This window comes from Triplophysa rosa, linkage group LG11, assembly GCF_024868665.1.
Source record: "Triplophysa rosa linkage group LG11, Trosa_1v2, whole genome shotgun sequence".
In the NCBI taxonomy this organism is placed as follows: domain Eukaryota; kingdom Metazoa; phylum Chordata; class Actinopteri; order Cypriniformes; family Nemacheilidae; genus Triplophysa; species Triplophysa rosa.
The window spans coordinates 15,975,613-16,002,701 of NC_079900.1; the positions used below are offsets into that span (position 1 = coordinate 15,975,613).

At 39.5% G+C, this 27,089-nt stretch overlaps 1 protein-coding gene across 3 annotated transcripts in view; it reads left to right on the plus strand.

Moving 5' to 3' along the window:
- The first annotated feature begins 1,002 nt into the window (after positions 1–1,002).
- Positions 1,003–27,089, plus strand: part of epn2 (epsin 2) — a 34,843-nt gene continuing 8,756 nt past the window's right edge. For 2 of the 3 annotated variants that reach the window (XM_057345461.1, XM_057345462.1), the window contains exons 1-3: positions 1,003–1,199; positions 6,664–7,440; positions 23,058–23,170. In XM_057345461.1, the coding sequence (XP_057201444.1) occupies positions 6,834–7,440; positions 23,058–23,170 (720 nt within the window). In that variant the 5' untranslated portion in view covers positions 1,003–1,199; positions 6,664–6,833. The remainder of the gene's footprint in view (positions 1,200–6,663; positions 7,441–23,057; positions 23,171–27,089) is intronic. The other variant, XM_057345460.1, reaches the window with a different exon arrangement.

Consider the following 27,089-nt stretch of genomic DNA (forward strand, 5'->3'; position numbering starts at 1 on the left):
ACTATACTATACTATACTATACTATACTATACTATACTATACCCTCACTATGACAATAAACTAATAGTAATTTATACAGATTATGCTACAAGTGTACTACTGTTCTTTTTTTACGTGTGGGTCATAATTTGTTCAAATTAACCGGACCTTTATTTTGGCGGGCCGCTGCAAAGACATTTCAGTTTAAGTGCGAGTAGCTTTTCTCAAAGGAAACAGTGAAATGCGTGTGAAGTAAACTCTGAGAGCAGCTCGGAGATGTTCATGTGTTTACGTCTTTATATAGTTAGAATGTGGATTTCATTAAAATCTCATGTATGCAATTCATGTATTAAAATTATTTACAAAACAGGTGGCTTTATAGTGTAACTGTTGGATTTTGTGAGGTCCCTGGGCAGTGGGGGCCCCTAGAATTGTCACCACCTTTCACCCCACTAGCTATGGCCCTGGTTACAATATCATTAAACGCAATTCCGCATAACATTTGAGTGTCTAAGAACACCTGATTCCTTTGTAAGTCATAAGGTAGTTGTAAGGATCACCGTCGAGTCGAGCAAATAATTGCGTCCCGGTTTTTGTTCCTCCTATTGAATGCAGCCATTTTGCCTTAGTTTTACCACTCAAGGGAGCGTGTCCCGGCGTGTTCACGTGGGAAAGTGACGTCATGCATACTCTCTATTGAAAAGACCTTTCGGCACTCCCCTACCTTTCGGTACGCCCAGTTCTCCGACCTGCAGATACCCCTGTCTCCAAGTAGGGGCCACATTCCACTGATTTCACCACTTTCGGTAATTCAAGAGCACATTCGTTTTTTCCAGTGACGGAAAATCCACACTTAATCTAGCTGCACATTTTTCATGAGTGTCTCTGTTGACTTTGATGGTCATTTAGAGGCTCTCAGTGGTCATATCTTGGAAAAAAAGCACTTTTAAGAATGAAGCATATATAGTGACTTTGGTCACACCCTTTGGCTTGTCTCGCCCCTCCTGAGGAGAATGAATGTGCAGTTAGAGCGCCATGTTGAACGGTGTGGGTGTCACACACAAGCCCAGCACACTAACACACACACACACACACCAACATACCATCAATCCTGTCTGTTTCCTAGAAAATAAAGTTTCTAGCCCTTTCAGACGTATATTTGGTACTTATGCCGGGCGTTACTCCCGGTCATCATCATCATCATCATCACTGGAGGTTTGGTAAGTTACTGATTTTGTTACCTAATCGCTTATCTCAATGTGGCGATATCTCCACCGAGCACCGCGTATATTTCGTCTTAAAGTTTAACTAAATTAAAACATTTTTGTATAAAGTTAGTTTAGAAAGTTAACAGGTTTGGTCAAATCGAGTTTTCGTCGGGGTTTGCGTAAAATTAAAGCAACATTTGGTTGAACGATCAAGTTAGTCGGAGCATAGCTACAGCGGCTAGCATGAGCGGCTAATAGTCAAACTCACTTTGTATCTCTCTCTAGAGTCCATTAACCTATAAAAAAACATTTACAAAGTCTTTAGGTTATGTGAGTTGCACAATAGTTGTAATAACGTTGAACTAGTTGCAGAAAATTGTTTAGTTTTTATAAAAAAGTTCTCACAGTTGACTAAACTTTCATCGTGAATTCTGTAACGTTAGCTTGATAGCTAGCAAGTTTATTATTGTAGGAAACGTTTGATTCGCCCTTTAAATCTTTAATATAACTATTATTATTAACTACTTTTTTTCATGATTATTATGAAATTAGTTAACGACGAGGCGAATTATTAGTATTGTAGTGCTAGCTTGCCATTAATCTTGATACTTTACTAAGTCTGTTTTTAACAAAACGCATTCCTCAATTTTTACATTGCTGTATGAATTGCGTCGTTTTAAGGATTTTATTTCAGTTGTGGATTTCGTGTTAATGTTGTGTATGAAGTGTAACTTACGTGTATCTCGCCTGTCTATAATGGCTTGCATAAATATTATTTACCACGATTATACTTTGGTTTATCTAAGTTATATTTATACGAAATACCTTATCTGTCTTTATTTACGTTGTTCCTGGGTTAGTTTTGTTTTCGGTGTCTCTGTGAGATTGTGTAACCACGCATCATTTGTTGAAGTTTTCGTACAGATTTGTGGTTTGACCAGTTTGTTTTGTCCACACTACAGTTGGAGCGCCACAAAAACTGTGGAGTTGGTGATACATGTATGAAACCTTTACTGGAAACAAGTTTTATCCCAAAAGCATGGACAGTTCACCTGTAGTCTTCTCTGAACTTTTGGAGGACACGCCCTTGGTTTAAAGCAACATTGTCTATTGCTTTTGGTTTTACTTTTTTCCTTTCTCTAATTAGACAAACATGGTCTCTGGAGGGCAACTGAGCAAGTGATGTTCCCTTCAGAGAAGATGTTGTGGCCTAGTGGTTAGAGAGTTGGACTTGTAACCAGAAGGTCACCGGTTCGATTCTCAGGGCTAGCAGGTAACGACTGATGTGCCCTTGAGCGTGGCACCAAGGGCACATCAGTGCCTCAGTGTGGCGTAACCTCATCAAATGCAGTTCTTTCTCTCACCTCTGAGCTTTCAAGTGCACAAGTTAGTTTTGCAACGGGTTTATCGTGAAAGTAGTAGCAAAAGTCAAGGCGGGAAGATTTGAAACTGCAGTGACAGGTTTGAGAGGTTGTAGATGCCTATTTGTGGTTGCAATTCAAATCTGAATCTAGGAAAACGTGTAAGTATGTGCTATGCATTTGTATCTGCCAATGTATTTTAGTAAATGCCAGTTTACACGTTTGTGACTATTTTTCTGCAACTTCAAATTCAGAAGACAGATTTGTGAGTTTTGTCCACGAGTGCAAATCTCAATATTCAACTTCTGTTTTTTATTTGACAAGTTTTCACATTGGGGCTGTGAGTGTACATTTTAGTGTACAGGTACAAATACTTACTTTACAAGTTCGCAAATTAAAATCTACATGCCCTCAAGTTTTGCTACTGAAATACCTTCATACAGAAATGACTGGTCATATTACAGCATACGTCAATCCTATTGAAATTTGTCTACGTTATTTGATTTGTTGTAGGTGTTAAATGTGTATCCATCGACAAACATACATTAGCTGAACTTTGTCATTCTGTTTTAAGCATTATAATTTTTAACAAACCATATTATAAATGCGTCATCAGATTTAAGATGTGGAGAACCGTGCGGTTAAATTTTTTACTGAGAACCATTACACCCCTTATATATACAGGTGCTGGTCATATAATTAGAATATCATCAAAAAGTTGATTTATTTCACTAATTCCATTCAAAAAGTGAAACTTGTATATTATATTCATTCATTACACACAGACTGATATATTTCAAATGTTTATTTCTTTTAATTTGATGATTATAACTGACAACTAATGAAAATCCCAAAATCAGTATCTCAGAAAATTAGAATATTACTTAAGACCAATACAAAGAAAGGATTTTTAGAAATCTTGGCCAACTGAAAAGTATGAACATGAAAAGTATGAGCATGTACAGCACTCAATACTTAGTTGGGGCTCCTTTTGCCTGAATTACTGCAGCAATGCGGCGTGGCATGGAGTCGATCAGTCTGTGGCACTGCTCGGGTGTTATGAGAGCCCAGGTTGCTCTGATAGTGGCCTTCAGCTCTTCTGCATTGTTGGGTCTGCCATATGGCATCTTCCTCTTCACAATACCCCATATATTTTCTATGGGGTTAAGGTCAGGCGAGTTTGCTGGCCAATTAAGAACAGGGATACCATGGTCCTTAAACCAGTTACTGGTAGCTTTGGCACTGTGTGCAGGTGCCAAGTCCTGTTGGAAAATGAAATCTGCATCTCCATAAAGTTGGTCAGCAGCAGGAAGCATCAGAAGCGTCTCGCCTGGGCTAAAGACAAAAAGGACTGGACTGCTGCTGAGTGGTCCAAAGTTATGTTCTCTGATGAAAGTAAATTTTGCATTTCCTTTGGAAATCAGGGTCCCAGAGTCTGGAGGAAGAGAGGAGAGGCACAGAATCCACGTTGCTTGAGGTCCAGTGTAAAGTTTCCACAGTCAGTGATGGTTTGGGGTGCCATGTCATCTGCTGGTGTTTGTCCACTGTGTTTTCTGAGGTCCAAGGTCAACGCAGCCGTATACCAGGAAGTTTTAGAGCACTTCATGCTTCCTGCTGCTGACCAACTTCATGGAGATGCAGATTTCATTTTCCAACAGGACTTGGCACCTGCACACAGTGCCAAAGCTACCAGTACCTGGTTTAAGGACCATGGTATCCCTGTTCTTAATTGGCCAGTAAACTCGCCTGACCTTAACCCCATAGAAAATCTATGGGGTATTGTGAAGAGGAAGATGCGTTATGCCAGACCCAACAATGCAGAAGAGCTGAAGGCCACTATCAGAGCAACCTGGCCTCTCATAACACCCGAGCAGTGCCACAGACTGATCGACTCCATGCCACGCCGCATTGCTGCAGTAATTCAGGCAAAAGGAGCCCCAACTAAGTATTGAGTGCTGTACATGCTCATACTTTTCATGTTCATACTTTTCAGTTGGCCAAGATTTCTAAAAATCCTTTCTTTGTATTGGTCTTAAGTAATATTCTAATTTTCTGAGATACTGAATTTGGGATTTTCATTAGCTGTCAGTTATAATCATCAAATTAAAAGAAATAAACATTTGAAATATATCAGTCTGTGTGTAATGAATGAATATAATATACAAGTTTCACTTTTTGAATGGAGTTAGTGAAATAAATCAACTTTTTGATGATATTCTAATTATAGACCAGCACCTGTGTATATATTTTTTTGACCTGATCATCTCGGACTAGGGTGAAAGAGTTCATGCAAGTCTTAACGTCTGATTTTTTTGCTGCTGAATTGTCTCTGCCACCACACACCCTGCTCTAGTACGTCCACACTGAACCCTTAAAGATATGAGACGTGTTGGCACATGCCATGCAAGCTATCCTTTGTCAGAACTGAGTCATGTCATATGGAAAACTGTCCTTCACAGCTGTGCGGATCTGTTTTTTCTTAGACCTTTCTTGAGCAGGATTAGTATTCGCTGTGGATATGGTCATGCGGGCGGTCATGGATTGTTGTCTCTTGGACTTGCATTTTAGATGATGGAGGAATAGTGAGGTCAGTAGCTGCAGTAAGGTCATTTGTACTACATGGTTGTTTTTTGGCTTTACTTGTAGACAATGCTTTTGATGTTGTTCATTACTGTTAGTGTTTCTTAGTTAGTTGTTCTTTTTGTAGTGTATGCCACTTTTGCTATTAGGTTAATCTATTGGCGCATTTCCACCGAAATTCCACCTTTGCACTTAAGAAGCTAAATGTATTGTTAGTTTAGTCAACTGTTGAAGGACATTTCAAGGAGATATTCAACAGTTCTCGGAATAAGTGCTTTATAGCCATCTGGTGTTGATAAAATACTTAAGATTTCTGAAAAAGCATTGTTTCCGTGTAGTGCGAGAGAAGTGTTTTCTCCAAACTGTATATTGTAGACTCGAAGCACATTTTGCTCTTGCAAATCACTATCTGTTACATTCGTATTTTTCAAGGGTCGTGTATTTTAAAGCATTGATTTAGTACATTTTCCTGGCAGGTTTTATGTCGCCGAGAAAATCTAAACCTTGTCAGTTCCTCTTTCTCTGTGGACAGAGAAATCAATGTCAGAAGGAAGCCAGCGCTTCTCACAGAACTTGCTATGCTTGGCCTCTGGCTCGGCTTCAACACCAATCACTGAGACTCCTTGATATTGGCAAGACTTTACCAGACCTGTTCTTTAGTATGGAGGAGGACGCTGCCTGCCCTGGATGCTCACACAGACCCTGGCCTGTGTGCTTGCTTCCTGGGCCCCCGTCACAGTGAGAGCCACTGGAGCTTTGTTCCGGCAGTGATACAGTTGCCCCTCTCTTCCTCTGATGTGCTGAGCCTGAATCGGTCATTAAAGCAGCAGATGTTTCATTAGGCTGTGGCTGCATTCATGTGTATGCAGACTTGGGCGAGAGGCAGTGGGGGTTGCTCGGAAAGCAGCGTTCTATTGGCTGCTCCGCGGGAGTCACATTTCAGTGGCTTTTAATGAATTTATGGGATGGGCTGTGATGTTTTGTCTGCAATTGCAGCATCCCAGCGTGCGACAGGAAACATGTAATTAGTAGGACTCTGATGCTTCGTTGTTTGCTGAGCAACATTATTAGTATAGTAACACACAGTCTTTTTGTCAAGAACATTGGCTGATTTTACATGCCATGCTGTGACGGAAAGTGCATTACTTCCCACATTGTCTTACCGTAAAGATGAGTAATAGGAACCAATCTGACTCTTAAGTCACCCGTTACGTTGAACTCCCACATCACATGTAAACACCATGTTGTGCACAGCTGCATTCCATTTCTCTTTATCTCTGTGTTGGGTTTAACACTGGGAAATTACACTGTGCCGATTTTAAATGTCCATTCCCTCCAAAGTCTGTCAACGTTCATCACATACTTTTAGGTATTTTATATATTTGAAGAAAGTTTTGCTCAAAGACCAATGCAGTGGTCTTCAGTGTTTTCCAGGTCACTAGATTTAAATCGTATCATCAGATTGTGTTCTGTTAAAATGACTACCTTTGTTTCAACCTTTTTATTTTCTCTCTGACATTTTGGTTTTGTTTCAGGTAATGGAGGAATTCATCCAGCTGGCTCTCTTCACTGTGTGGAAATGGTTTTAGCAGGTGCAGAGTAACAGAGAAACTGTTTAAACGGACTTTCAAACTATTACACAACAGACCTTTTAAGAAAGAAAACTGATTTTGTAATCTCAAGGATTTGAACACTACACACCACCATGCCGAGCTCTACGATTCGGAGACAAATGAAAAATGTGGTCAATAACTATTCAGAGCCAGAGAAGAAGGTCAGAGAAGCGACTTCCAATGACCCGTGGGGCCCCTCCAGTTCTCTGATGTCAGAGATCGCCGACCTCACTTACAATGTGGTGGCCTTTTCAGAGATAATGAGCATGATTTGGAGGAGGCTGAATGACCACGGCAAGAACTGGCGACACGTGTACAAGGCCCTAACGCTGCTGGACTACCTGATCAAAACCGGCTCCGAGCGAGTGGCCCTGCAGTGTAAAGAGAACATCTTTGCTATTCAGACACTGAAAGATTTCCAGTATATTGATCGGGACGGCAAAGACCAGGGCATCAATGTCAGAGAGAAGTCCAAGCAGCTGGTGGTTCTGCTCAAGGATGACGATCGCCTGAAGGGTGAACGCTCTCAGGCCCTGAAGACTAAAGAGCGTATGGCACAGGTCCCCACCAACGTGGGTAGCAGCGTGGCCAGCAACAATCAAATCAGCTTTGGCCGCGGCTCCAGCCAGCCCAACCTGTCCACTAGCTACTCGGAGGAGTATGGAAAGTCGGAGGGGTCACCTGCATCATATCATGGATGTAAGTTGCTTTAGCTTGTGTTTTGAGATGCGTCTTCCTAACTGGTTGTACACTCGTACTGGTAGCTTATTGCATAGGACTATGATAATGATAGGGCTGTGCAAAAATATCGATACATGTAACTATCGCAATATTTTGTGTATCGATAGTGATACCTCTACTATCAATATTTTTTTAATCATGTCATATACATACGGCCAAAAGTAAGTGGAAGCTTTCACGGATGTGACAACAGCGCATTTACAGCACGGATGAACCAGCGGTTTATACTGCCCATGTTCAGTGTTTTAACTGTAATGCACCACAACAGCCAAGTGACTTGCGTGAGCCACCTTATTCCCCTGTGCTACCCACTTGAGGGGCGCAATCCACAGTTTGAGAACCCAAACCTCTGATCTAAAGGTCCATGCATCGCACATCATGGCCACTCTGCAGAGGAAAGGGATGTTTTTACACTTGTCCTTACAGAAAACCCCGGTTGGTGCACAGCATGTTGTATTTCTAGCTCTACTGTTTACATTTTCTATTTGAAGTATTGCAATATATCGCAAATGTGTATCATATCGAAATACATAGCAATATATTGTATATTGACCCATCGATCGTGATATGTATCGTATCGGGAGGCACTTGCCAATACACAGCCCTAGATAATGATGTGCATTTTAGTTTTGTACAAACAGGCTCTGCTTGCTGCAGAATTTTGCATGGTTCTTTCGAACAAATGTTGCTTTGAAACTAAAGCTGTACCTTTTTTAATCATCTAAAAGGTTACGTTATTCTCCAGCACCATATTAGGCCTTCTCAAGAATAAGAGTTCGGTAGCCTGCTGATCTCTTCCCTTTAAGTCTTAAATGTTGATGATAACGGCAACAGCCCGGTCTGAGCCAGTGTGGTCGTAAAAGTCAACTTGGGTTAATTCATTCAGAGAGCACGAGAGAGAAACTGAGCACACCTGGAGCTCGGAGTGCATGGGGCAAATTCTTGAAGCTGCAGACCAGGAAACTGCACGTCTGATGTTACTCAGCAGGAGACACATCCTCTGTTGTACGTCCCTGCAGCACGGAGTGGCTGTATGTCTGCCCCGGACATCTGCGTGCCTTTCGATGTCCCGCCCCTTTTCGTGCGCTCGATACAGGAAGACAGAATTCCTGAACTCCCCGAGGTCTTTACTCTGGTCTGCTTTAGTGAGGAAGCTGCATATGTTCTCCTCTTTTCACACTATTTTAAAGAATTTGATTGCTTGAGGGAAGTCAGGCTGTTTTTCAAGCACTTGCATAGTGTTAAGTTCAAAAGCTAATGTGGTGAAAACTGCACGGGGAGATTGGTAGACATAAGTAGCGTTTAAAATTGTGTATAAATGGCTGAGTCATTAATAACAAGGAAAACAGACAATTAGAAGAAAAGCAAGCAGATATGTTAACAGGAGGGTGTTTTGCATTCCTGTGGAAGTTTCCTGGAATTGTTTCTCCAGAAAGTGTAAGCAGGCTCTCGGTTGAATGTAATTTGCACTTTATCCGACTGAGGGAACATAGATTAGGACAGTTAAGCAAAGGTGTAGCTGTGAAATTAATTCAGTACAGTATAACAGAAGCAAATTTACAATGGACCTTTTTCACAAGACTGTGATGAAGAGTTTAACGGTCATCAGCATCGTAAAGTTTTTTATATTTTTATAATGTAGTGTAGAAATGTATGTTCATTTGTAACACTACACTTTGTATTTTATTACCTTGGCATCAAATTACAAAAAAATGGTTTACGCTAATGCAAGGGTGTTTCTCATACAGCGTCTATGAAAGTCACGGTAAATTTGACATCATTCTCTCTTTTGACTGCCGATAATGATACAGATTCTGAAGATTAAATTTATATTTCTTAACTTTCTGAATGTTCTTAAATCATATAATGACTATTAATATTGTACATGAAACTGGTGATGTTTTTTGACATTTTCTATATGCAGAGCACAAAATCATTTAAATCTTTTCTTTTAATTGGATATATCGTCCCTGTTCATAGGCTGTTTTTAATATAAAAGTATAGTGTGAAAAATTACTTTTATCGACCGATACCGATTATAGGCAGATATATTGGTTCATCTCTACTATTTAGGGCTGTGCAAAAATATCAATGCATGTAACTATCGCAATATTTTTTTTTTCAATAGTGTATCGATAGTGATACCTCTACTATCGATATTTTTTTTTAAATCATGCCATATACATGCGGCCAAAAGCAAGTGGAAGCGAGCATGGCGAAAAATATAAGAACGCTTTGAACTCTCAGAGCTGATGTGTGGGTGTGCTTTGGTTTTCAAAATAAGTAATGGATTAATGAGTTATATAAAATAATTAGAGATGCACCGATTGCAATTTTCTTTGCCGATTCCGATTTTATTACAAGTGAAACCTGCCGATTCTGATTTTTGCCAATTCCGATTTTCTATCCACAAACTATAATTGACAGTATACTGTATATAATTCATTTTTCTGAAATTTAAAATAAATTGTCTTTATCTTGTGTCTGTAGGATTAAAAGTAGTGGGTTGATTTTTGCTGCAACTTCAATAAAAATGTTAAAAATCTTATGAGTAAATTCTACTCTAAAGATGTATATGTATTTGCAGTTTTTTGTGTTAGTAAAGAACTCAATCAGATATATATCACATATATTGGTTGATTTATTCATTTTTTTATATTTTGGATTTTTAAAAACAAGTAGAAGTCGTGTTGAATGTCATTTTACCTAGGTGAAATGACCACAGTTTTAACGTAAGACAAGCAATCAGGTTGAGTGGAATTTACGTTTGTTTTACACAGAGTGAACGACTTCAACATGAGTTTAGCATGTGTCAGAGTTTAGCATGATGCTAATAGCATCACTGTTAGCATACATACCCCATGTAGACAGAGCAGCGAGAGATGAACTACAGTAAGTGCACCTTTTTGTCTGTACAGTACATGATGCGTGTGCACGTGCGTGCAGTCAGCGGATATGAGAGATGCGCGTCAGTCAGCAGAGACTCGCGGTCCAGTGGACACACATGCGAGTATAAACGAGCCGTGAAAGACAAGCTGTGTGCATGCACGTTTACATGATTACTTGCGGCTTTGAGTGTACTGACGGCTGTGACGTTCTTGCCCGCATCACGGGCAACAGAAGATCGGCTTGGAATCGGCGAGACGTGAGACTGACCGGCCGGTCACTGGTCTGGCCGATCATACGAAAAACCGGCCGATTCCGGTCTCTGGCCGGTCAATCGGTGCACCTCTAAAAATAATGCTGTTTTTAGGCTTCGCAAGTCATATGACACAAGTCACTTGGCTACTGAAGTGCATTAGACAAAAAGTTTATTAAGAAAAGTAACAATGACATGTATTGTGCTTTCACGGATGTGACATCAGCGCATTTACAGCACGGATGAACCAGAGGTTTTATACTGCCCATGTTCATTGTTTTAACTCTATTGCACCACAACAGCCAAGTGACTTGCGTGAGCCACCTTATTCCCCTGTGCTACCCACTTGAGGGGCGCAATCCACAGTTTGAGAAGCCAAACCTCTGATCTAAAGGTCCATGCATCGCACATCATGGCCACTTTGCAGAGGTAAGGGATGTTTTTACACTTATCCTTACAGAAAACCCCAGGTGGTGCACAGCATGTTGTATTTCTAGCTCTACTTTTTACATTTTCTATTTAAAGTATTGCAATATATCGCAAATGTGTATCATATCGTATATATCATATCGTATATCATATATTGTATATTGACCCATCGATTGTGATATGTATCGTATCGGGAGGCACTTGCCAATACACAGCCCTATACTATTTAATAATATACTGTATGTCTTTCATTGTTTATGTAAAGTGACTTTTTGATAAATACAGTGTCCAGCTAACGTGTGTCACGGAAGAGATTTTAAACAGATTTTTTTACATTTCTTGAGTTGTAAAATAATTAGTATTATCCAGGGACCACATGAAACAGTGGCAATTTTTATTATATTATAAATTATATTTAGATGATCTTGTAATATTAGTAAAGATGCAAATATGTAAAATAAAAGTGAAAGCAGATCAGTTATAAATGTAGTACACAAAATTCATATGTTCAATTTTTTGTTATTCATTTATGCATTTTCGCAAGTCTTGATTCTCATAATGTAGTTGTTGTCAGCAAATGTAGACATTATGTCGTGTCATTTATCAACTACCCATATGCTGTCAACAACTATATTAGTGTTCTAGAGAGATGACTAGAAAAAGCACTGTACTGTTGATAACTGCTGATGGAACGTCTAGAAAAACCTCGCTGGTTTCTAAATTAGCAAACATTTCTTTCAAGTGTTGTTCAGATGTCAAAATTAGCATTGTTTCCTGTGTGTGTGTGTGTGTGTGTGTGTGTGTGTGTGTGTGTGTGTGGTTGCTGTCCGAAACATGGTTTTAAACTTTCCTTTTGCTTATGTTAGCTCTATACTAAAAACATCCTCACTACAGATAATAATGTATTTGTGTCAGTAAACGTTCACAGGTGTGTGTGTGCATGTGTGTGTAACCAAGAGAAAGTCCAGCTGGACAGTGAATATCTGTTTCTCCTTAGTTCCCGTGTTTTGTTCTTGGCTATTAGTTTAATGTGTCTTTCAGCCAAGCAAAGAGCTTGACCTGTGTTTAAAATAGCTTCTGGATGCCTTTATACAGCCAGCGTAACACAGCAAAACTATTTCCCAGCTCTCATTTCAAGCAATAATTCAGTGTGTTTTCTATATTTTGTGGTTACAACATTAGTTGTTTGCTTATCTTAATGTAAATTTGCATGTGTGACAGCTATTCTGAGTCTTTGAAGATGAACTTAATTTGGTCATGTTTGCATGAAACTTTTCGAATTACTTTTTAAAATGAAAAGTCTAATACCTAGCAATTGTATAAGTTTGTTGTAAAGCTCCTTTAGAGCGATGTATGAAGGAAGAAATCAGACGTTAACCTGTGTTCTCCATCACGTTGTCACAGAGCTCTGTGAACTTGCTATAATCCGTCCATGTTTTTGAGTGTTTTGGTATTAAATTGTTATTATTAAACGAACCTCCGTTGCTAACGCCTTGCGCATTGCTCGCGCTGCAGACATTACAAACGTATGGCTATTCCGCCGCTCTTGTATTTCTGCTCTGCTAACACAGCTTTCACAGCTTGCACTCTCATACAAAACTTGCATGACAGCAGACTTGATCGGAAATGATCGAGCATTAAATAGCCGATCCCGATCAGGTAAAAAATGCCTTGATCGGCTCGGGACATCCCTAACATAATTTTATGAATGAAAGCCAACATTCTGATGTTAGTACTGCAACTGATGTCTCCATTAAATTGATTGAAATGTTAACATTAATTATAGCCGTTCATCATTGAAGTACAGTATAATTGAGAGCTATCATGTCTAACAGGTAGGAAATATACAGAAATTGAATTAAGTTCTCAAACACTTTACAGTCTTTAATGCTAAACCAAAATTCTTGGCCGAAGCTGAACATGATGTGAAGCACTTGGTCGAAGGCCGAATAATACCGAACATGGTTTTTTGGATTTCTTCTATTTATTAAGCCATTTTTTCACTATTGCACAAACTGAAGTGTCAAAATGTGCTTTTTATAATTTGTCTTGCTTTTCAATAAAATACAAGACAACTTAATATAAAATTGAGCAAAACAAAGTAAATTCAAACAAAAGATTGAGCCCTCTCCCTTCATGAATAGCCTATATTCATTAGGCCTATAACTGACTGCTAAAAGAATGTAATGTAAGTTACTCTGTACCCCTAAAACAAAACACTTCATTAAAAACTGTCATTCCACATTAGGCCATAAGCTAATAATATGAATAAACTAAAACTGTTGGATTATTATGGGCTACATTGCAAAATGATTTGAGAAAAAAAAAAATCCAATGCAAGCAATTCTGACTGATGCTGTCTGATAACCATATCAGTTCACGTCTCTCCACCAAACTCCACCCACAAAAGCTGACTGTTCTCTCAGAAGGTGCACAGAACATACTTTGACAAGTTGTTTAGTACAGGGGACTGAGTGCACGCGACGACTGTATGATGTCAAAGGATGTCACGAGCGGCGGGGCTACTGTCAGACAAGCCCGCTCATTTTTTACAAAGCTGATCGCTCTGAAAAGCGAGGTGTGCTATGATTGGCCAGTTAACCAGTGCGTAGTGATTGGTCAAATACTGCAAGCTTGTGGAAATGTAACGCCTCTTACCATATTCGGAACATCATGTTCCCAAGCAATTGTACTGACAGGTGATAAAATGTCATCGGTTATCAATTCGAGCCCGAAGGTGATCTGGAAAATGAAGATGATCAAGCCAATAAATCAACTTTGCCAGTGCGACTTGAGCAGGATGTAAAGGATTGGTAAGGTTTTTTAAAAATATATTGTTAAAAACTATAGCTAACCTTTTATATACAATGTTATAAAGATTTGCCGTTAGTGATCAACCAGTGTTACGCCACGTCTCGTCGCGACTCAACAAAGACAATAAACCCCATTATAAACACGACATTTGTTGCCTCTAGTTGGAACATAATTACTGATTATTAGGACTTATGTTGTACCTCATGCAAGTACCCACCTTACTTGCGTATAGATTTGGGCGGTCTTAGTCAAGTCATACCACGAAATGACGTAGATTCGTGAGGGTGTGGTTACACGAGGCGTTTCAGGCAGGTCTGGGTGAGCATTCGCTTTTAGATAGAGTGCATCTTTTGTTCCAATACTTAAATTTTTTGCAATTTTACGTGTCTAATACATGCATGGGCAACTTATAACACACCAAAGACACAGAAAAACACGCATTCGTGCCATATGACACCTTCAACATTAATGACAGGAGTCACAGCAGCAGGTTTAAGAATGCGGCCCATTTAAGAGCTGCCGCTCTACGACAGATCTGACACCCTTTCCCATTTTCACAACTCTTTGCATTCATTTAGGATTTTATTTAACACGTTGAAATCTGTGCTTACGAAAATGCTAGACAAAACAGGCTTTCTGGCACAATCTTGTTTTGTTCATTCAAACACGAAATAGAACTTAATACTGGTGCGCTGTATGACAGAGATTCACTGACACAGCCTTTAGCCCATGTATACACCAGACTGGACTGCTGTCGCGTTGTGCCACATCCAACAGCTATAAGCTGTCTATCTACACTTTTGTTTCAAATCGTGCTTAAATGGTTTAAAGGCCTTTACATGAATAAGAGAAAGATTCTATAATGTAACGCTAGACAGAAGATGACCAAGTAAACGGATGCTGCGTTAATTGCATTAAATATTTTAACGCGTTAATCTTAAAAAAAATTAATCACATGTGCTAACGCGTTAACGTTGACAGCCCTAATATACTGTATGTATATGTATGTATATATATGTATATATATGCGACATACATTTGTTATTAACAGAAGTCAAATTAAGATCAGAAATTGACTTCAACCACATTAACGAGTTAATGATTCATGTTTTCCACATTAGCTCACTAAGGGTGGCATGGACCAGAACACCAGTGATGTCATTGGTGATCTCACAGCTCTTCCCCGCCTCTACTTCTGTTCCCACAGAATCAAACCTTTTGGTTGTATTTTTTTTTTTAATTCCCTCTTGGTTTGAAAGCGGGAAACTCAGGGTCTCAAGTCGCATCTTTCTAATCGTTATGGAAGCAATGCATCAAGACTCTGTCTAATGTCTCTCAGATCGTATAGATCACAGCTAGGCAATCCATTGATTGATGAGAGCTCGAACTAATGACAGAGCCTTAAAAAAATCTGGACGCTAACCCAGTTGTGTATTTGTAAGAGGCATCACACATGTGTGCAGTGTAGGTGTGTAACGGTTCAAATTACACACGGTTCGGTTTGTGTCACGGTTTTATGGTCACGGTTTAGGTTCGGTTTGTGCCATGTTCAGGGAAAAGGGACTATTGACAAATAAAAATAAGAACAAATAATCAAGCTACAAATAATCAAGCTACAAGTAACATCACCAATAAAACAACAGAGCAAAGCAGAAAATAAAATAAGATACTGTATATATACCTTTTAAGGTAGAAATGGATTAAAGTAATCAAATAAAACATAACATTGCATATGTACAAATTAAATAAGATGAGTCATAATTGAAGTTACAGAAGCTATTGAGTCACAAGCACTGAGTGATTTCCTTGACTTTTAACAGACAGCAGGAATATGCTGCTGTCGCTTTAAGAGGAATGATACCGATCCAGTACACTGATACTGTACACATGCGTTGTTTTTCGTCTGTTTCGCCCCTTCACTTAAGACATAACCTACTATGTTTGTTAAGACACTCAACAAGAGGGGCATGTCAACCTACTTTGAAGCTCTTAAACAGACAAATTCACACACAGACAACTCAATATTTGCGACATGTCTGAGACTTTCCTTATACGCGCTTCGGATCTTCTCACAGCGTGCAAGCGAGTTTTCTTGTGCATCATCTTGCACTTAAATGTTTAAATTGGCAAGGCTTGAATGAGTGTAGTTTAAACGGCAACATGTGCTGTTCAGGTCTCACCTGCACTCGCGCGCTCACAACACCCAGGTGATGAAAGCATAAATGAGTGTACAGCACACGTCAGTCCTATTGAGATTTGTCTACGTTATTTGATTTGTTGTAGGTATTAAATGTGTATCCATCGACAAACATACATTAGCTGAACTTTGTCTGTTTTACGCATTATAATTTTTAACGAACCACATTATAAATGCGTCGTCAGATTTAAGATGTGCCGAACCTTTGGTGGAGAACTGTGCGGTTCAATTATTTCTGCACAAACCTTGAACAGGCAACAGACAGAAGCTTGGTGAGAAGGAGACAACTGTTGGTGCGATTATTTGGAAATAGAAGAAATACAAAATAACTATCAATTGCCCTTGGTCTGGTGCTCCCTGCAATATTTCCCTAATGGGGTGAAGATGATCATGAGAAAGGTTAAAGATCAGCCCAGAACTACACGGAATAAGCTTGTTAATGATTTCAAGACAGTTTGGCACCACAGTTAGCAAGCAAACCATTGGTAACACGCTATGCTGCAGTAGATTGAAATCCTGAAGCACCCGCAAGGTCCTCCTGCCCAAGAAGACCCGTCTGGCTCATCTGAAGTTTTACAATGAACATCAAAATGATTCAGAAAAGGCTTTGGAGAAAGTGCCGTGAGACCAAAACTGACTCCTGTTTTTGGAGGGAGAGAAATGCTGACTATGACCCCAAGAACACCATCCCTACAGAGAAGCACAGTGTTGGAAACATTATGCTTTAGGGCTTTTTCTCTGCTACGGGTACAGGATGACTTCACCGCATTGAGGGGCTGAGGGACAAGCCAGTGTACCGTAAAATCTTGGACGAGAACCTTCTCCCCTTATCTAGATCACTGAAGATGGGTCGTGGATGTCCCTTTAACATGACAAAGACCCAAAACATATTGCCAAGACAACCAAAGAGTGGCTTAAGGAGAAGCACATTAAATGTCCTACTCGACTCAACTTTATTTATATAGCGCTTTTTACAATTTTCATTGTTACAAAGCAGCTGTACATGAGACATATTAACTATAAGCAAAACAAAGTTATACCTGTAAAAACAAGAAAAAAGGTGAAAACACAGAAGACAGACACACCCACATACAAAACACTCCACACACACAATATGCACACATACTAACACACATAGACATAGACACACACACGAACGCGCAGACACACGCACGCACATGCACAGTGAAAGCACACATTTAAGATAAAGGAGAGAGAAGCACAGGTCAAATATTAAACGGACTATAAATTCCTATATGCAGTATTAAGTAAAACTTTAAAATTCTAAAGCAGCCCCCCGGCCAGGCAAACAGTGCAAAACAGTATGCAAAGGTGGTGAGGAACCCAAAACTCCAATCGAGAAAAAAAACCTCAGGAGAACCCAGGCCCAACCAGGGCAGTTTTAGCTGTCCGTTTACACGGAAACGGCGTTTTAGGGGACTGAAAACGCAAACTTTTGAAAACTGCTCTCAAAGTGAAACTTTTTTAAAACGCCGCCGTTTTCGTTTCCATGTAAACTGCAAGACGGAACTTTCTGAAAACAATGACGTCACGCACATGCGTATTACGCGCTCAGTCAAGCGAGTATAGCTAAAACAATATAGCGGCTTCCCGTACTGTGAGCTCTCGCTGCTCGACTATGTATTAACGTTTCCCCAGCAAAATGTGGATTTGCTGCACCCACAAGACCAGCGGAGATGCACTATTACATTCGCCAGACTTTAAACACACATATACGTCGACCAACGGTATTAAAAAGCACTTTTGGCTTATAACTGTGCATGTGTATGTGTCAAGGCACGTCCTGTTTCTTTACACAACAACATCGCCATCCACTGGCCTGGCATGCATACTACAGCATTTTTATCTGTTTTCCTGGATCCGTGTAAATGCAGACCGTTTTGATAACGCTGTCATGTGTACGTGAAGCTTTTCAAAAACGCAACGGAAAAACTTTTCTGTTTTTCATTGTGTAAACGTGGCCTAACTAATGCAGCCTAAACCCTCAGAATTTATATTATGGAAGTGTAGAGTATGCAAAATTAAAAACATGTGTCTTTAGTCTAGATTTAAACTGACAGAGTGTGTCTGCCTCCGGGACAGTGCAGGGAAGACTATTCCAAAGTTTAGGCGCTAGATAGGAAAAGGATCTACCACCTGCACTTGATTTTGAAATTCTAGGTGTTACCAACTGACAGGACGCCTGAGAGCGTAATGCACATGTACAAGAGGAGCTATACAATACAAGAGGAGTTCACTTAAGTACTGAGGAGCTAAACCATGTAGGGCTTTATAGGTAATAAGCAAGATTTTAAAGTTAACGCGATGCTTTATAGGTAACCAGTGCAAGGTTGACAGAACCGGGCTAATATGTTCATACTTTTTTGTACGTGTAAGAACTCGAGCTGCCGCGTTTTGGACCAGTCGGAGTTTTTGTAATAAGCCTGCAGGGCAACCACCTAACAGTGCATTACAGTAATCTAGTATTGATGTCATGAATGCATGAATTAACTTCTCTGCATCTGACATTGACAGCATATGACGTAGTTTAGATATATTCTTAAAATGGAAAAACGCAATTTTACAGGTGTTTGTGACGTGGCTCTCAAATGACAGATTACTATCGAATAGAACGCCAAGATTCTTAGCTGACGACGACGGTTTTATGGAACATCCGTCAATAGTTGAGCAGTATTCTTGGTTGTTACGTATGGCAGTTTTTGGTCCAATAAGTAACACTTCTGTTTTGTCCGAGTTCAGTAATAAAAAGTTGTTACTCATCCAGTTTTTTATATCGACTATGCATTCCATTATTGGATGGAACTTCTGTGTTTCATGAGGCTTCGAGGAAATATAAAGTTGAGTATCATCAGCATAACAGTGATAGCTAACTCCGTGTCGCTTTATTATATTTCCTAGAGGTAGCATGTATAATGCGAAGAGTAGAGGCCCTAAGACTGAGCCCTGTGGTACACCGTACTGGACTTGCGATTTGCGTGACATCTCATTGTTTATTGCTACAAATTGAAAACGGTCGGATAAATAAGATTTAAACCATTTCAAAGCTGTTCCCTTAATGCCGACGTAATTTTCGAGTCTATGTAGGAGTGTGCTGTGGTCAATGGTCAATCGAATGCAACACTAAGGTCTAGCAGCTCCAATAACGAGATGCAACCTCGGTCAAACGCCAATAGCAGATAATTTGTAACTCTGATCAAAGCAGTCTCTGTACTGTGACATGCTCTAAATCCAGACTGGAATTCTTCATTGATGTCATTCCTTTGGAGGAAGGAGCATAATTGAGTTGAAACTACTTTTTCCAGAACTTTAGATATGAAAGGTAGATTCGATATAGGTCTGTAGTTCCTTAGTTCTCTAGGGTCGAGTTGGGGTTTTTTGACAAGGGGCCTTATAACAGCCATCTTATGTGCTTTAGGCACACGTCCTAATGTCAGAGATGAGTTAATAATGCTAAGAAGAGGATCTATAATTTCTAGGAGCATCTCTTTCAGTAGATTTGTAGGTATAGGGTCTAGAATGCATGTTGTTGATTTAGATGATCTAATGATTTTAGACAGTTCTTCGTGATCTACGGTAGAAAATAATTGCAATTTCTCCTTCGGGGCACTGTAGTTTGTTTGTTCAGCGGGTTTCACTTCTGATTGCATTGTTATAATTTTTTCTCTAATATCTTGGATTTTATATGTGAAGTAGTTCATAAATTCATCATTGTTATGCTGATATCCAGAATCTGAAGTCGCTGACGATTTATTTTTTGTTAATTTAGCCACCATGTTAAATAAAAACCTAGGGTTGTGCTGGTTTTCTTCTATTAGTGATGAAAAGTAGGCGGATCTAGACGTTTTTAGGGCTTTCCTGTATTTATCGAATACTATCCTTCCATGCTGTACGAAATACCTCTAATTTAGTTTTCTTAAAGATGCGCTCCATTTTTCGGACCGTTTACCTTAGAGCCTGAGTGTGTTCATTATACCACGGTGTAGGGCTGCCATTTTTAATCTTCTTTAAACGTAGAGGAGCAACTGTGTCTAGCGTTTCCGAGAAGGTGGAGTTTCAATGTTGAATTTTCAATGGTAATGTCAAGATCTTCAACGTTATTTCTCATGCTAGAGATTTGAGACAATTTGGGCAGATTATCGAGAAACGCATCTGTGGTAGTTGACGTTATTGTTCTACCATATTTGTAACGATGAGTTTTATTTGCAGCTGTAGGCCAGTGAAGTAAACATAATGCAAGATAATGATCTAAAATGTCTTCACTCTGCTGAAGGATTTTAACGTCGTCCACATTTATACCGTAAGACAGTATTAAATCTAAAGTATGATTACGAAGGTGAGTGGGTCCTGACACATGTTGACTAACGCCCATGGAGTTAAGAGTGTCTTTGAAAGCCATTCCTAAGCCATCTGTATCGTTATCTACATGGATGTTAGTCACCAACGATCTGCGGCCACTACTAGTTCTGATAAGAACCCACCAAATTCTTCAATAAAATCTGTGTGGTGCCCTGGAGGCCTATATACAATAGCCAGAATACCTTTTTAACATGTTTTATCCTTAGTATTAGGTGTTGAAACATGAAGTACCATGACTTCAAAAGTTTAATTGTATTTAGAGTTAGACTTATGGGAAATGCTAATAGAGTTATTGTAAAGTGCTGCGAAACCTCCCCCTCTGCCTTTTAAGGTCAGTTTATGGTTCTGCGTAGGACCTACGCCGTAACCTACGGCGTAGCCTACGCAGAGCCGCGTACCCTAAGCCGTAGCCTGACGCGCACCTCTCCAAAAATGTAGCAACGCGTCAACTCAACGCGGACCCTACGCGGACCGCAAGCGCTGTGATTGGTCGGTTTGGCAGCATCGTACTTCCTTCTACGCATTTCCGGCATCTTGTTCTCTGGTGTCTTCTTCCGGCAAGTTCAGAGTCCACAAAAGAACAACATGGTGAGCATCGACATCGACCAAGTTACTGAGCGTCTGATTGAAGAGGTTCGGAAATAACACGCATCTGTATGACTCCTCTTCGGCGGACTATAAAGACTGTCAGATGGCGGCGAATTCTTGGAGAGAGATTTCCTCTAACGTCGGTTTGGCTTCCATTGTCGTTTGCAAACACTAGCATACACACACACAAAACATCGGCGAAGAAGAGCAAACCCATGAAAACACAAAGAGCCAACTAGCGTTTCGGCGGTGTAATTGCAGTATGACGCATACTCTCAACGCAGAACCATAAATGTTCACGACGATGTCGTCTACGTACGTAGGCTACGCCGTATGTTACGGCGTAGGTCCTACGCAGAACCATAAACTGACCTTTAGACGAGGCTCATGTTTATAATAATAATCTTGGGGGACAGATTCATTTAAAGTAATATAATCATCTGGTTTTAGCCATGTTTCTGTCAAACAGAGCATGTCTATGTTGTGATCTTTTATCGTATCATTAACAAAAAGTGCTTTATTAGAGAGAGATCTAATATTTAGCAATCCGAGTCGTAACAGTTGACGAGTCGTAACAGTTGATTATCTGTATTTTGTTCATGTTTAATTTGTTTAACGTTTATTAAATTACTTTCAAGAGGTTTACGCATTATTTTATGTTTGCTAATCCGGGGCACAGACACAGTCTCTATTTTATGATGTTTGGGAGAAGGGATTATTACATGTTGTACATTTTGTGTATTCTGCGACATGAGACTGCAAGCAGACAGATGGTTGAGCCATTCTGTCTGCTCCCTGACCTGGGCCCCAGTGAGTCAAGTTTTAGCATTATTAAGACTTTTTGCCATATTTCTAGACAGGAGGGAAGCCCCAGCCCAGGAGGGATGGAGACCATCTCGTTTCAACAGGTCAGGTCTGCCCTCAAAACTCTTCCAGTTATTAATAAAAACTATATCATTCTGCAGGCACCACTCAGACAACCAGCCATTTAGTGATGATAATCTGCTATAAATCTCATCACCACGATAAGCAGTGAGGGGGCCAGAGAATATTACAGTGTCTGACATCGTGCTTGCGAGCTCACATACCTCTTTAATATTATCTGTCCTAGCCAGTCTCTAGACCCTAGTCCTATAGAAAATCTGTGAAGGCTAAAACTCCAATTTGCTGAGCGACAGCCAAGAAACCTTAAAGATTGACAGAGGAGTGGACTAAATGTATCCTGACACATGTGCAAACCTGGTGACCAACTATCAGAAATGTCTTACCTCTGTGCTTGCCAACAAGGGTTTCTCCACCAAGTACAAAGTTATGTTTTGCCCGGGGATCAAATACTTATTTCACTGACTGAAATGCAAATCAATTTATAACCTTTATATAATACATTTTTCCCTGATTTTTTATATTCTGTCTCTATCACTTAAAATAAACCTACCATAAAAATTATAGTCCCTTCATTTCTTTGTAAGCAGGCAAACTTACAAAATGAGCAGGGGATCAAATAAATATTTCCCTCACTGTACCAGGAATGCAGTATATTAAACATATCAACAAAAATACACACCGGTATTTGGTTCTTCAGCACTAAGCTGTCGTCCGCTGGTTTAGCAACAAACTTATGATCAGTCTGTTGTCACTTACCCAGCATGCAGCTGGCTGATGGGAATCTCCTCAGTTCCTGCTTCTGTATTCACATCCAACAAATTAGATGGAATAGTTTACCCAAAAATGAGAATTCCCATATGTGTATGAATTACTTATTTGAGCTGGACACAAACGAAGGTTTTGGCTATCCTCATTCAACAAATTTGCTTTTCAGAGCAATAGCATTCCTTAAACATTTAGCATAGTTCTCATGGTGTTGAGGTTATGAGCAGTAACCTAGTAACTGATATAACCCGTTCAGCCTATTGTTCACCAGCTGTTTATTGATGCATGCTCATTGCTTCACACAGGAAGAGCCCAACCTAAAGATAACCCTGAGAGGTGTGGTTGCAGTAATGATAATGTCATGTGTTTTTTGTGTTTCAGCCACGTCACCCAACTCATCTTCAGAATTGGAGCAAGCCAGGCCTCAGACCAGCGGTGAAGAAGAGTTACAGTTGCAGCTGGCTCTTGCCATGAGTCGAGAAGCTGCCGAGCAGGTGCAGTACATCACCTTAAAGAGATAGTTCACCCAAAAAATAAAAATTCTTTGTTTCTCATGTAAATGCAAATCTTTATGACAAAAAAATAATGTATTTTGAAGAATGTTGGTAACCAAACCACATAGACCCCCATTGACCTGCATTGTACGGACACAAAACCCCATCATGGGGTCTAAGAACTGTTTGGTTACAAGCATTCGTCCAAATATCTTTCTCTGTGTTCAAACAAAGAAATGTATACAGGATTGGAACAACTAGTGAGTAATTCATGACAGAATTTTCATTTTTGGGCAAACTATCCTTTTAACAGCAGACTTTATTTTACTCTAAATTAAAACACATCCTAAAACCCCACAGGACATTCCTGGGGTGATCCATGGTTTGACATACACATTTTAAGGATGACAGACTGAACTGCAGTTGTCTTCATTTGCATGCCATCACTCAACAGTTCTGACTTGTTTCACCCCCAGTTAATCAGTCCATGTTCACTAAATTAATATTATTTATTACCAAGTCTCTGGTGATGTTTGGGGTTCTTCAGCAATTGCTTCTTAAAGGGATACTTTTCTAGAAAATCAAAATTTCCCCATGTTTTACTCACGCTCAATGCATCCTAACTGAATATGGTTTTCTTCTTGAAGAATAATGCAGTCGGAGTTATAATACCATGTATCATTTTACTTCCAAGCGGTAGAATGGGAGTGAATTGGTGTTGACTTTTTGAACCTCCAAAAAGTGCATCCATTGATCAAAGAACTGCTCGACACGGCTCCGTGGTCTTAACAAAGGTCTTCTGAAGCGAATCGATGTTTTTGTTTAAGAGAAATATCCATATTGACCGCGCTATTAACGTTGATGTCTAGCTTCCGTCATCTCTCAAATGCGAGTGAACCAGAGGCTTGTTTTTCCGGCAAATGACGGTGACGACAGCTCCCAGCTCCCGCCAGAGTAGACGCTATCCTATTGGAACAAAACGAAAAATGTAGCGTTCGTCACCGGAACGTACGACATGCCTGCGTCATCTGCCAGACCTTTGTTAACGGAGCCGTGTCGAGCAGTTCTTTGATCAATGGATGCACTTTTTGGAGCTTCAAGAAGTCAACACCCATTCACTCCCATTCTACCTCTTGGAAGTAAAATGAAACGTGGTGTTATAACTCCGACTACATTATTCTTCAAGAAGAAAGTCATATTCAGTTAGGATGCTTTGAGGGTGAGTAAAACATGGGATAATTTTGATTTGCTAGTAAAGTATCCCTTTAAAGCGCCATGAAACCTTAAACAACATTTATTTAGATGTTAACAGAGTTGGTTGTGTTGCACATCATAGAAAACAATGTTAGCAACTGTAAGTTATTACAGTAGAGAAAACTAGTCAATTTTGTTAAATGTGTCACATTCGGAAGTCAAACAGATGGAGTTAGGGGACTTACGACACTGACCAGCGGAATGCGAGTCACCATGCTGGAACGTCCCGGTTTAAACTTTGAAGCCCGCTCGTCATGGATGCGAGTAAGGCCGGAACAGTAGCAAATTGGGTTTAACTCGGGAAAGCTTTTAGAAATAAAGACGTTTGGACTCGTTCATGAAGGCAGTCTGTGTCAGGAATGCGGTAATATATTTTAAGATATGGAATCGGATCACTTTCTCTCTTGCCCCGCCCATTCCCCCACTCTTCTTCTCACAGCGTTCACACCCATTTTAATTGCATTTTTCAAAAACGACAGTGAGGTAGAATGTATCTGAAAGGGGGAGGTTTCATGACGCTTTAAAGAATAATGTGTAGGAAGTGTGTGTGTATTTGGACATCTGATAATTTTCCAAACGCTAAAAACAAGGCTGGTGGGTGATGGTAAATAAGGGCTCATCTGAGAGGGAGGTAAACTGTAAGGATTTTCTTACACTTCTGTGTGGTAATATTACTCTGTCAGCAAACTGTTGTCACTGCTTGTGAGCTGTACCGGGCGGTATGACACATACACTGGAATGTTAGTAATGTGTCAATCAACAGAGCTGTAAAGAGTTTAAAACATCTGACGCTAGACTGTATTCTTCAATACGTTTCACTTCCGTTTTTAGTATTAGATTTAGTGCCGCGCTGCCCACATCTGGTGTAAAGCAAACTTATTAATGCGTCAAACCAGTCAGCAAACTAGTACACTGAATGAATATTACTTTCTTTAGTGGTTTGGTGATGTTTGAGTTATTGGTAGTGCATTATTTGGTTCATATTTTTTTCATTATAAAATGCAATGGGGCCAACGTGGCAGTGTTTTTCTGCGGTTAGATTGACCTTTAGATGGAATAACTATAAATAGCTCATTCAGGCACACATTTGAATGTAAACTTATCTGACACAGATCATTTCTTACAATGCCTCCCATATGTATCCATCTGTTGCACATACTAACCACAGTTACAGAATTATTACATCATTCTTACCTATCACTATCACTGATGCCAAACTTCATCTGGAAGCAAACTTGACATGGTTTGCATCGAGTTCTAGAGAAGACCTCAGACTAAATAAAATACTTTCAGTTAGGAGTGACCTGAATTCATTAAATTATCAGAAACTTTAGTAGCATTACTGCATAATGATGTATGTAAGTATATGAAATGTTTTGGGGTTGAATCCCCAGGATATGAGTTAAACCGCTCATCTCTGTTGTCATTGGGAATGTATAAAACACAGTTTAATCTGACCATGTCCTAATGTACATTAGTAGTCATTTTAGAAGTGGACATGGTTGCATGAGACATGCCCCGGATTTATAAACATTCTGAAGGGATATTGATATAATGAGCCTTCTTGTTTAAGGCTGGAGGAACATCACATCAATATTTTGTTGAGTAAACCACGTTTTCTTGCCTTGCCTTAAAATCAGCAATTAAATAATGGCCAAACCTTTAATGAAATATGACTGTACAGAATGATTCAGCCTGAAGTGACTTCATTTCCTCCTCCTTGCATTTTTATTAGAGATGCACCGATTGCAATTTTCTTTGCCGATTCCGGCAAATTTTATTTTAAGTGAAACCTGACGATTCCAATTTTTGCCGATTCCGATGTTCTATCCACAAACTATAATTGACAGTATACTGTATATAAAACCATATTAACTTTTCTAAAATACACACTTTTTTATTTTCATTGAATAAATGATTGAACATTTCCCCAAATTTCCCTAAATGCAGTTCTCCAAGCTGCATTAAATTACAGAATCTTCTCTTTTCCAAACAACTCTTAAATTGAATAACTCTGTGACTGAAAAGAAGTACAAATAATAAAATATAACTAAACATGTCACTTAATTTACCTTTTTCATTTTTGTACTCATCTCACAAAAGTCTAAGATAACAATAAAATACTTCAACTTTATTCTCGTCTGTTTCTGTTTATGAAACTAACATTGCTTTATTTCATTTTTTCTGAAATGTAAAATAAATTGTCTTTATCTTGTGTCTGTAGGGTTAAAAGTAGTGGGTTGATTTTTGCTGCAACTTGTAACATGTATTTGCAGTTTTTTTGTGTTAGTAAAGAACTCAATCAGATATATGTCACATATATTGGTTGATTTATTCATTTTTTTATATTTTTGATTTTTAAAAACAAGTAGAAGTCGTGTTGAATGTCATTTTACCTAGGTGAAATGACCACAGTTTTAACGTAAGACAAGCAATCAGGTTGAATGGAATTTACGTTTGTTTTACACAGAGTGAACGACTTCAACATGAGTTTAGCATGTGTCAGAGTTTAGCATGATGCTAATAGCATCACTGTTGGCAAACATACCCCATGTAGACGGAGCAGCGAGAGATGAACTACAGTGCACCTTTTTGTCTGTACAGTACATGATGCGCGTGCAGTCAGCGGATATGAGAGATGCGCGTCAGTCAGCAGAGACTCGCG